Source organism: Lissotriton vulgaris, chromosome 11 (assembly GCF_964263255.1).
Source record: "Lissotriton vulgaris chromosome 11, aLisVul1.2, whole genome shotgun sequence".
NCBI classification, from domain to species: Eukaryota; Metazoa; Chordata; class Amphibia; order Caudata; family Salamandridae; genus Lissotriton; species Lissotriton vulgaris.
In genome coordinates, this window is record NC_141699.1 from 260,288,644 (window position 1) to 260,301,583 (window position 12,940).

The 12,940-nt window shown below is 46.7% G+C and overlaps 1 protein-coding gene across 1 annotated transcript in view; it reads left to right on the top strand.

Moving 5' to 3' along the window:
- LOC147679623 (zona pellucida sperm-binding protein 3-like) overlaps nt 1–4,414 on the top strand; it is a 139,217-nt gene extending 134,803 nt beyond the window's left edge. The window contains exons 7-8 of the mRNA XM_086944735.1: nt 2,786–2,866; nt 4,122–4,414. Coding sequence (XP_086800861.1) covers nt 2,786–2,866; nt 4,122–4,366 — 326 coding nt within the window. The 3' untranslated portion in view covers nt 4,367–4,414. The remainder of the gene's footprint in view (nt 1–2,785; nt 2,867–4,121) is intronic.
- Nucleotides 4,415–12,940: the final 8,526 nt, after the last annotated feature.

The window sequence follows — 12,940 nt, forward strand, 5'->3', positions numbered from 1 at the left end:
GGAGGTGCATGCGCTTTCAAATACTGATCTCCCATTGCATTTTGGTGCTTATTCACACAATATTCAATGCCTCGTCGACAAATGGCTTGGTACATTTTTTTTTAAGTGGTAAGCTCTGGCCTTGTGACCTCATTCCAAACTATATTTGGTGAGATACCGGCATTTTTGATCATTCTATTTTTTCCACCATCTTCTGCAATTTACCAATAATTCTCGCCATGGCTGCCGGTGTGCTGCTATTAATTTGCTTGCTCACAAATGGCTGCACAGTCTGTCACAAGACAGCCTGCCCCAGTGCTCCAGCTCCGCAAACGGATGCTTGAATACTAGGAATCGCTACTCCTGGCCACTTTGAGTGTAGCATATGGAATGTCCTTCCGGTTTTCGTACTTTACGTGCGTGCAACCTATTTTCCATTGTCTGGATTGCTGTTTTGAATGCACTCTGGAAATGTGTCTCTGCAATACGGTGTCTCCTAACCCGGATTGTGATCAACTGTCGAGTCCCTTATTAGCTCATGAGTTGGACTGTTGTGCTATCGTGATTATGGCCTGTGCGGCGGCACATGGAGTCCTAGGAAATTGGAACATATGGGCTGCAGTCCATGGCTTTCTGGCACGCAGTTATCTCGAAGAACTCCAGTGTTGTCCTCTGATGGTACTAGAGGCTCTGGCTATCGAAGAACAGGTATGTTCCTTCACGTTGTTAAATTGAATGGCTGAATTATTTTCTGATGAGAACAATGACTTCCTTTTGGAGGCAGTTGCAACGTATTGTGCCTATACGCTGATGAATTGATTTGGCATTTGTCCATCTTCACTGCGTCCTGTGCTCGAACAATTTTTACGTTGTTTTCCATTTCCAGTTTGGGTAGTATACTGCCTCTTATTGTTTTTAAAATTTGTCCTTACTATTCTGAACTTATTACTCCCAATTATCCATTTTGGCAAATTTTGAACTTGGTTCTGTCTCACTCGAACTTGAACTCTGCGTTCCTAAATTGCCTCCCTTCTTGTACGTGTTCCGATCAGGGGAGGGTGTAGTGAAGACAGGGCCCTGCTTGGGGAGGGTGTAGTGAAGACAGGGCCCTGCTTGCACACATTGCTATGTTAGCATAAGCTTATTAGAAGTTTAAACACCATTTTGCCACTTTGCAGCTTTTGCACACAACACTACATGCAACTGTTGTTGTAAGTTAAACTGCTTGATTTTCTTTATATGAGAACAGCTTGTTTTTAACATCACTAGACTTACATCGCAAGCTTAGTCTGTACAGTGCGTGCAGAAGCTTTCAAGGTCACCATAACAAAGTATGCTGTTATTCAGGTTGATCGGCACACGCTCTAGACACAACATGAACACAGCTGCAGCTAACAAATTCTAGTGCCTTTAATATTGCACTGCATGCAGGATTAGGGCACTTAAAGAAAATCATTTTCCAGTGAGAGTGTGTTTTATAAAACCCAGTTCCTAGCAGGGAAGGGGGGTTCATAAGGCGCTATAGGACCTGTTTCCACTATCATTATAATATGATTTCTCCCTTTGTGTTTTATGGAATTGTAACAATGCTGATCGTATTTTTTTTAATCATATGCTGGCTTATGTTAGCAAAAATACTGCATCTTAGAGCACGTCATTAAAATAAACAATTCAAACTTTTCCGTGTCTGATTACTCACATTGTTGACTAGTATGAGAATAAAAATGAAAGAGTGTTTTTGATTCCCACCATTCCTGAGAGTACCCTAAGTCACATGTTCTGGGTTGTCTAATCATTGTTAGCTTTGCTATAGGATGGAGAGCTAATGAGACACTGATGCTAGTCGGTTAGTGGTTCTGGGTACTGAGGTGAGTTTTTTGGTACACCACAATGCACTGAGGTCCTGGGTTCCTGGGCACAGTTCTGTGCATGAGCAGAATCCCCACAACAGTGTCCAGAGTCTAACTCCTTTTACTGGATATGCGTCCAAAGGGGATCCAGATGATATTCAAAGGATTCTGGCTTGAGTAAGGCCATCTATTGCCAAGTATAAAGATGAAAGGAACCATGGAGTTGTATGTGAGTCTTCTGGGAAGGTTGCCATTTTACAGCCTGTTCATTCATAGGAGAGGCCAACATGTATTGGATTTTAAGATGAAAATATTCTGATAGGTGATCACATAGGGATATCATGACCAAATAATTATTGGCCTCCGCAGGTGCAAGAGCATCAAAAATGGAAAAGACTTGAGATTATGCGATATTTCAGTGTGATTCGCATAGGAAGCGCTATATACTTTTCTGGTTTTTTTTGGTATTTTTAATAGAAGGTCAGATTTTGAATTCATTTTTACCTACCTGGAGTAGGATTCAAAATAAGTATGTTCTAATTTCTTACAGTTGCGTAATACTTAAGTCATTGAGAGAAGGTGTGGCTGCGTAAGTGTTGGGACTGGTAGCATGGGTTCTGATGTGTAATCAAGGTCCATCTGCTTAAAGTGGTACATTATTACACAGAAGGATAAGTGGCTTAAACCTTTAACACTTAGGGAGGAGTATGTGCACTTGGTCAAGTTCAGCCCAAAGGAGAAACTGTCTTCATGCTACTGGCCTGTGAAGGTTCAGTTCATTCATGATAAATGTTAGACACATGTGGCAGTGGCTATGTTACCAAATTACTACACTCTATAGATTTAATTTACATCTTGCTACACCAAAATGCGCTGCGTCTGGGGTGGTTGAACATTGTGTACTTGCCAATGAGATTTTCACACAATGACTTTTTTTCCTCTCCCCGCCTCTGCAGATTCAGAGCATGGAGTAGCGCTTTACAGAGTGGCGTTGGGACCACTGACTGTGCAGAAAAAGGAGTCTGAATGGTGGGAAGGTAGGTGATAGCCCCTCGCCAACTCATGTCCCTAGATTTCCTAATGACAGACTGCTTATCATGAAGTATTCAAGGGACATGAGTAAATGAGACGCGGAGTCTCATTTGCTCATGTTCCTAGAATATGAAATGACAGGCAGCGTCCCATTCACTCAAGTCCCTAAAATACTATGACAGGCAGCATCTCATTCACTCCTGTACCAGAAATACTATATGATAGGCAATGTCTCATTCACTCATGTCCCTAGAACACTAAATGACCAGTGCCCTCTCATTCACTCAAAACCCTAGAAAACTAAATGAAAGTGTCTCATTCACTCATCCCTAGAAAACTGAAGGATAGTGTCTCATTCACTTATGTCCCTGAAATACTATAACAGACAGCGTCTCACTCACCCATGTCCTTAGAATACTCAATGCCACACTCTCATTCACTCATGTCCCTGAAATACTATATGACAGCAGCGTCTCATTCTCTCATGTCCCTAGAATACTAAATATCACCTTTCTCCCTCCCGTCTCACACATCATCACTGATTTAGGGTCTTTTCTCTACAAGAAATAGATTATTTTGGGGGTCTTACTCGAAGGGGGGCGGTTGGAATCATTGACAATGATGCAGACCTTACCCAGCTGCGAGCATCATTCTACCTTACCCAGCTACGAGTATCTTTCTACTTTACATCATGCTTAGCCTTGCAACAAGAATGTTTGGAGAGGTGCTTGTAGGCCAGGGCATGAATAACTTGAAAATCTTGTCCTGTACGATAACAAAAGCATCTGAATGGACTGTTTCCCTTCACTTGGACTCTCTCAGAATGAGAACCGGTCTCAGAAAGAAAAGGCAATGGGCGGGGGTTTCAATCCAGTTAAAAGTATGAAGGACACTGAGTTTAAAAAGAAAAAAAGAGATACCGTGCTTTGGCCCAGTCCCTCCTTGAACACCTTAACCTAAGTAGCCCTAGCTTTGGAACCATGAGGTACTTGCAACATACAGAAGGTTTTATTTGAAATGCATATTGGCCCACTTGCACCAGTAACTAGGATTTAAAGAGGGCGAGATTGTCCTTGATAATTTCATATAGCTTGGAGGGAGAGTTTAGCTGTTCTTGATAGAGAGGCTTTACTTTAGGTTTGTGTAGGATTTTTGTTTAGAATGACATTTGACTTTTAATCGTAAAATGAGCCGTCAATGCAACTGGTCTTCGAAAATGTCCAGTCCTCTTTCAATGGCCGTCTTTTTCTTCCTTTCCAGAACGTTGCCGGAGCCTGAAGAGGTTCTTGCTTGCGGCCACCGCCTTCGTGGGAAGCTGCCTCCTTGGGGCACTCTTCACCGGTAGCCTCCTTGTTTGTGCTCGAAGTCTGGGTTCTTACTGCCGCACGAGGAAGACGGAAGCAGAGATTCCAGAGAGCCCATACCCACCTCTACAGAGAGAAGAGAAAGAATTGCAGGTGCACTTCAAAGAGAATGACCAAGCGACGGTTGGAATAAGACTTTAAACATCACCCAGCATCCAAAGGCACAAATAAAGTCTTTTCTTGTCTGGTAAATCATGGCTGTCTATAAGGGGGTAGCAGGGGTAAAATGAATGACAAACTAAGTGGGTTTACTTAGAAATGCGAACATGATTGTTCCAAGTGATCGTTTAGATATGTTTCCCTTGTTGTACCTGTTGAGGCTCTGCTGATGTGCAATGGATTCTTCCTGCTGCGACCACAAGGTAGAGTATACTCTACTGTCTAGGGTCCAATCCTGTATGAGGAGTTTGGGTATGCAAAAAATAGAGTGCAATCCGTACCTCCAAGGACAGTGTGACCTTTGCTTTTGTACATCCTAATACGAACCATTTCCAACATAGATCTGCTTGAGATTAACAAGTAGCCTGTTTGGCTTTATCCAAGAGTCAAAAGAGGGCACTATTTTGGAATGTGATAAGGTAAGTCAGGTGATGCAGCTGTGTATGCTGAAATACTGTCCTGCTAAATATTTTGTCCTACCTTGACTCCATTCTATGATGAAAAAATGGGTGCTCTGCTTGAGTTTGCAGATGTGCTGAAGGTGTATTTTGGAGTCGAAATTAAGTCTCAATGCGAGGTCTTTAAAAGAGCTCTACAGTTCCAGAAAATAAGACGTATCTTGAGGTTATCCCTGAAGTTGGCAGTCTGTGCAGGACACATGGCCGTTGCCAGTGGGAGCTCCTGTTTGGTACACATGGAACCTAGAGGAACATCTGGGACCGTATAATGCATTGTACCCCAGGGATCCAACAGGCATGTGTACCCACAGTGCACAATGTAGTATGGAAGGGGCAGCAAACGATTGTGTATCAACTTCTCTGATGTTGCTGACACACATGTAGCGACAGCGCTATGTGGCCCCATGCAAATAAGAGAATCTCTTTGCTGCTGTACCCAGACTGGATTATGCACATGGGGGCATAAGCAAACATGCCCTCACTTTCACTACACCTCCTAAAGGCAGCCATCTGAAAGGAAGAAAGGGGTTCCCAAGAACCTCCCCCACACATTCCTTTGCAGCCAGGTGCAATCACTCGCTGCATCTGCCTACAAAGGGATCTCTAATCCCTCTTTGAAGTGCAGGCGGGAGGTCACCTGCACTGTGAAACATAAAGCAGCTTTGAAGCAGCCACTCTGTATTTTGATTGAGGGCAGCACAAGTTTACGGCTGCTCTGGGAGTCAGCTCATTCTTTGTAACATGGTGCACTGTCCCGGTTTGCACCAGGTGCACCTTTTGAAAGGTGCTTCGTGGTGCAAACAGGGAAAGTCACCGTATGTATAATACGGCCCCTGCTGCTCCAAAAGAATTGGGTCCAGTCTAAATGTGATACTGCAGTGTTTGGCAGTGCCCAAGAGGGATGGCTTAAATAGCCCACCAGAAGTCTAAAGACACTAGGAGCTATTTATGAGCCCCCTGCGCTGCCGGAGCATCACTTTTTGTGACTCTCTGGAACCGCAGGTTACAAAATAATATCTATGAGGCCATGCAAAGCTACTCTGTGTGGCTTTGGATGGCCTCCTAGATAAGAAGTAAGGCAAGGCAGCACAAATCGCTGTGTTGCCTTACTCTGCGCTCGGGAGGTGTTCCATGGGCATTGCAGCAGGTTTTCCCATGCAACAGCCATGGATTTTGATGCTGGCCCAGATATATAAGAGTATGTTAATCTGGGGAAGCCCCAAATCCTTAACCCTCCTGAGATGAGGCGTAACAAGGGGAAATGTCTTTATTTCTCCTAGTTATTCCTCTTTGTACACATAGAAAAAAGAAAACGGGATTGTTTCTGTGCATGAAGGTTCCCCTTTCAGCACATAAAACAATTCTGCCGACAACACAGGGTGCCTCCATTGGTGCAAGACAGACAAAACGGCACAAGAGCAGGAATATAGGACAGGAATGCAACATATTGTGTAAATGCTGTGCATTCCTGCCCTTTCCCTTTGGGTATGGCGAGATGACTTGCTGCACTGCCCAATGCCAAATCCCAGTAATAATGGCCTCCAAGCTCTGATACCACTTAGAGATCAGCTCGTGCCCCCCCTCCCCCCAACCCCCTCCCTCCCCTCGAAATACTACTTGGTGAAGATCCCTTACTCTTCATTGGATGTATTGCCATAATGAAGACCTGGCTGGCTGACTGACTTGACAGTGGCTACAATTGTGGATATTCTCTGATCTTGCATGTGAATAGAGCAGTTTAGTACAGGACTGGTAGCACATGGAACTCCAGTTCACTTACCAAGGTGTCTCCCTAAAGATGAGGCAAAATAGTGCAAACCGGTGGCATTACTCTCACCTCCTGGTATGCATGTTTGTATTGCATCAAATTCACCCTCTACATCAAGAGGGTTGCAAGGGTCAGATTGGCGGTCGCCTGCTAGCGGATGAGAAGAGGCCTGTCTGTGTTGCTAGTGGTGAAGGATGTGTTTCAATGGTGACATTGTTTAGGAAGCTGGAGGGAAGTTTGCTCCAGTCATCAGAGGGCGAATAATGTGCCTGGTTGTCGAGGATATGATGGGTTTGGTTTGCAAGTGTTGTGAAGTAATCAGAAGGAAGCTGGAACTATTGATTCTTAAGTTACTTTATTAGTTAAGATGTTAAGTCATAAGTTATAACGACAACCCCATCAGGAGCAGCGGTCCTGCTGCTCAGCCCTCACCCAACTGACATTCACAACACACCAACATTCCAATCATCTAACATTCCACAAGTCATACATACAAGCTGAGCAGCAGGAAGATGTAAGATACAACATTATCTCCCTTCGTTGGGAAATTAAAGAAAACAAATAAAACACTGACAACATGTCAAATACAATTGAACAATAGATTCAAAAAATACAAACAAAGCACCAGTAAGATGAAATGTGCAATGTAATCAATTAACAACATGTACCCACACACCTCACTTCGCAACCAACAACACAAAAAAACTAACCGACGCAAGAAGACACATCCTATCCCTTTCCATACAGACCCACGCGCACAACAGTCTGAACAGGTATCACATGCAACACATTACTTCCCGAAATAAGCAACAAAACCACATCCAACATCCATACGCCACAAACCATACCAGTTGGCCAGACCAGTACAATAAGCGACACACACCCGAACAACCCTATACACCAAATATATCAGGAAACAACATGTACACCTCATGGCAAATTAACAAGCACAAATAAACCCATTCAAACCCAAACAACACAAGACAATCCATACACACCCAACACAACCCTGACGTGTGAGGGACACTACTGCCAACGCAACCATGACGTGCGAGGCAAAACACATTCCCAACACAAAACCCTGACGTGTGAGGGACACTACTGCCAACGCAACCATGACGTGCGAGGCAAAACACACTCCCAACACAAAATCCTGACGTGTGAGAGACACAACTGCCAACGCAACCATGACGTGCGAGGCAAAACACACTCCCAACACAACCCTGACGTGTGAGGGACACATCAACCACCAAACTACACTAAAACCGAGAGACTAAACAGCAGTCATCTCATACACAACAGACTCATACACCACATCCACATTGTGGACGAATTCCAGGACCTGTGTCCCCAACCTGAGCTCTATCACCACCTTCATCTGACTTTCCTTTGCATTACAGAACTGAGACATCATCCACAACATGGTCTATCAGACCCTCGTCCAACACCGGTACCTCTGACCTGTAACCACAACTATTGTGCTCTTAGACCAGCTAGACCATGCCATAATCATTGTCCACTTTAAACATCTTCCGTGTTCTTGGCCATTTTAAAACCTTTTCCATGGAAACTGCTGCCAAACATATTACAGGGACTCTAAACCAACACCCCACAATCTTCGGGTAGAGTACCATGCATTTCAAAGACTTTGGTGAACAATCGTAGCAAAACAAAAAAAAACTTCATAAAAACCGTTTCCAAATTGTACTTGTTAGCAACGTCTCAAATCATGCCCTTGTCACATCGCTGACACGGCAATATTGACTGCTTACAAACCATAAACTCGTGTGGTAAAGAGTCTCGCAAAACACAAAAGACGTATCCATGGTGACGCTCCTAAACAAAGACAGCGCTGAAATGGAGGCACGCATATTGCGTAGGGCTGGGCGGCTCTCTGCACGTCACTGCTTTAAACATGCAAGCGCAGAACAAAGAGGGATCACGTCACAAGAAGAGGTAGGTTGCACGCGTTCCTCATGCCCTTCTCCTAAGGAAGTGACAGTTACGCATTGCGCAGTTCGCCTGTGGTATTTAAAAATGGCAATGAAAGTAAATGAATTTGTGGTGCATTTCCAGTAGCACATTTCCCTTAAGCGTGACCTCGCTCATCTTCTTTTCACAACAGCCATCTCTTAACGCGCATTTCCTATCGCGTGACATTTCAGCTGTAGCCAAACTCATGCGCTGATATTTGCACTTCTCTTTGAGTAGCAGCAGACTCGATTAATTTCCTTTTTCCACCGAACATAAACAAACCACGCAGCTGCTGGTTTTATAACACTTCACTCTCAAAGTCTCGATCCTACATTGGCACCACACTGCAGCTGGCAATTATCATCCATTCGACACCGTGACTCTATTTCACAGGCCCACAGAGGCTCGATTTCCTGCCCCCGAACTCAATTTTTTTCAAATACTCGTGAATCATAATTCAGCTGACAAATGCCCTTCACACTTCACCGAGGCTCGATTTTATGCCCCCGAACAGCCAGTAAATTTTACAAGAGTCAGTAATATGTTTACGCTAATACAAATGCCATTAAAGATTTTCTCCGTGACTCATTCTTTGCCCTCAAACAGTGCTGCTGGCATTAATCACTTTGATTAGGGCTGAAAGATCACGCAGAGTCAACAAACACATTTCTCAGAGGTACGAATTACTGTCATGAGTCTAGCAAACCTGGGTTTCAGGGCGACCGATGTCCGGGTCACTGATGGGGTTAGATTGCCAGACAACACTCCAGAGACACTTTTAATAAAAAGTAATTTACCTCAAGTATCGTTGTTTTTCCGATTTACAATACCTTTCAGGATTCCTTTTCCAACCAGCTTTGACCACCCTTTTTGTAACAGTCAAGTCTCTGTTTTGTCATTAACATTCCCTGAATTTTCACGCACGGGTTCTTCAACAAATCAAGCTTTTACTTCTTTTCTTTGTTCCAGTCCAATACTCCTTTTCCTTATAGTTACCCTTATTTGTTTGCACGCGTAGATTCTTCTTCACAGTGATCACCAAATGTCGCCAAATGAAGTAATCAGAAGGAAGCTGGAACTATAGATTCTTAAGTTACTTTATTAGTAAAGATGTTAAGTCATAAGTTATAACGACAACCCCATCAGGAGCAGCTGTCCTGCTACTCAGCCCTCACCCAACTGACATTCACAACACACCAACATTCCAATCATCTAACATTCCACAAGTCATACATACAAGCTGAGCAGCAGGAAGATGTAAGATACAACATGTTGCAGCTGGTCTTCCTTAGTGTAATGTTATTTAGTTTGTCAGAGGTAAGTGTTTTATTTTGGCTGTCATGGAGTTTAGTTTGTATTGTCAAAAGTAAGTTCTGAGGGCGTGGCTAGCAGCCAAGCATGGCGGCAGCGTGAAGCGAGAGCTCCCCACGGCGTAACGGCCTTTGGTAAAATCAGATACCTTAATCCGCCACACCACCCACCCGAAGTAGCGGTACCAGATGAGGAACCCAAGCGACACCACCAGATCGAACGCCGGCAGAAATCGTAAGCCGGGAACTACACCATCCCGCGCTGGCATAATTGGGCCTGCGACTGAAAGGCAGCATCGGCCTTGCGTGACTGCCTGGCCCCGACGAAAGTGCGACCTGGCCGGCTTGAATTCGGAGGCGGCCCCACCACCCGACCGGGACGAAGCGGCGGACGCCTCAGCGCCAACAGTAGCAGTAGGAACCCCTAAGGAGCCGACAGGGTGTGAGCAGGCAGGAACGGTTGCCGGAGGCTGAGGGATACTGCTGAGGAACCACGGCGGTGGCTGAATCGTGCAAGTCTCCGAGCGGAAGGCGACGCCTCAGGTTTCCATCAGACGCCCCACCGGAGGTGAGGCCTGGACAGCGCGAGTGGCACAGGATGAGTGCTGGCACGCCGGGAGTGAAGAGATCCTCTCACCGCGGCGGCGGCGATCGAAACCACACGCGGGGCTGACTTACGGCGGTACAGGTACGTGCCCCCGGGGTCCCGCAGAGCAGGCAAGCGCATGAGGGAGAGCACCAGAGGAACCAGTAGCAGCGTCGGCCGGGGACAGGGGAAGCCCCGGCACATGAAACTCCGGTGGAACCCTGAGCAGGCTGCCAACACTGAAACCACAAGAAACCCGCCTCTTGGGCTGGAGTAGCATAAACGGCGTACCCCCTTTAGACGCGCACAACCGGCACTGGGCGAACCCGGGCGGCGAAACGAGAGGAGCAGCGTGGTCATTACCGCACAAAGACCAGTTGGTAGCAGACCACGACGCTGCGCAATAGACGCAGGGGGACTGCGTCACGAACCACCATCTCCCCGACACAGACGAGCAGTCTACCGGCCAGGGACAATTCATAGAAGTCGTACGCGACTAGTGGCGGGGCGAAGACACATAGGCAGATACGCTGAGACTGGCTCATTGGAAACCAGATCAGACACGGTGGGCTGGATATCCCTGCCGACGAGCGTCAAGATCATCAGTGTAAGGAACACTTCGAGACCCAGGAAACAGCAGAGCATATATCGAACCACGTTCCCCTGACCCACGAACAGGGTGCACAACTCATCGCCACGCGGAGACCGTGGTGCTGACCAGGACGGGGTTCAATATCCACAAACCTCAAGCCATGGCAGGCAAAGGGACCAAAAGTGGATCGACGCAGGCTAGACTAGATAAATTTGCCTATAGCCAGCACGGACAATCGCAAGTCAATGGGCGAAATTCCACAGGCGCTACTCCAGACACGGAGGGGACCAAGAAAGTGACACTGGAAGACATTATGAAGACCCTCTCAGAAGTGCAAACGACAGTGGGATCCATCTCTTCAGGGGGTTACTCTGCTGCGAGCGGACTTTCAGAAAATGACCGAAAGGGTGTCTCTGGTTGAGGTGGTTACGAAATTGCTTGTTGAGGACACTTCGGAACTGCAAATAGTGATGGAACGCATGGAGAAAGTCACCAAGATGCTACAGGAAAAGCTGGACGACCAGGAAGGGCGTTCCCGAAGAAATAACATACGCATCCTTGGTCTTCCGGAAACAGAAGGAAAAGGAGCAATGGACCTGTACGTCGAGGACCTCATAAAAAATAAACTGCAACCTAAGGGACTATCGCACTTCTCAGTAGAAAGGGCATACAGGGTGCCTGGCGGTTCGCCCAAACCAGGAGCAACACCGCGGCCTGTACTGGCTAGACTTTTCAATTTTAGAGACAGGGATGCAATCCTGCAAGCGGCGAGAGTTTCGACATCTGTCAAGCTCCAAAACTCAACTTTGGCCTTCTTTCCGGACTATACAGCGGAAGTGGCCAGACGCCGGAAATCCTTTACTGAGGTGAAAAAGGCGCTGCGAGACAGAGGCCTGCCGTACTCGATGCTGTTTCCTGCCAAATTGCGGATTGTGGCTGATGGGAAGGCGTGGTTTTTTGACAAGCCAGAAGTGGCACAGGACTGGCTTGATGGATGGAGGCAGGTGGGACAACACCAACGTCCACACAGGGATCGACTGAACCATCGCAACGACAAACACACAGATAAGCCGACCAACCCTCCAGCACACCGAGATGGCACTGCGGGAGTGGAATCCGACGTGGAACAGGACCCGCTTGACTCTGGGCAGCCGGCCCTGGTTTAAAGGTGGACTGCTTCTGGGTCAGACAGAGTGTGATACGAGGGAACCTGGAACTGGTGAAGCTGAGTAGGGTGGGCAATAGCCGGTGCCTGTAGGGGACTCACCAACCCCACGAGCAAGTAAGATAGTTGGGAATGGGACAAAGCACTCTGCCAAGTTGGGGAAGCGGGCGGGGGAATGTCCGTGGAGCAGGGGAGCAGGGAGGGGGGTTGGAGGGGGAGTTCTAATGTTACTGTTAATAGTCATCACTCATGTTCAGTGGTACACGAACACACCAAATGCCAAACTATTCCTATGCACCAACGCACGGCGCTGCATTTGCACTGAGATCGGCGGCCTGTCGCCTGCAACACTGCCCACACGACCCAATGGCCCAACAGTTCAGCACTGCACCCGTTGAGGGCGCCCCTACGACAACCGAAGTGCCCCCCCTGTGCATGCTTACTTGGAACGTTAGAGGCTTAGGAGATAAAATTAAGAGGGGTCTGGTTCTGCAGGCCATTAAACGTCAGGGACCTGATCTAGTACTGAACCAAGAGACGCACCTCGCAGGGACAACATGTAAAGCGCTTGATAGACGCGGGTATGTAATGGCAGTGCATGCGGTTCACAACAGGCTCCAGAGGGACGGGAATACTAATGAAAAAAACATCACCTTTTCTGGTGGAACGCCGCAAGACGGATGATCAGGGTCGTTTTGCCGCA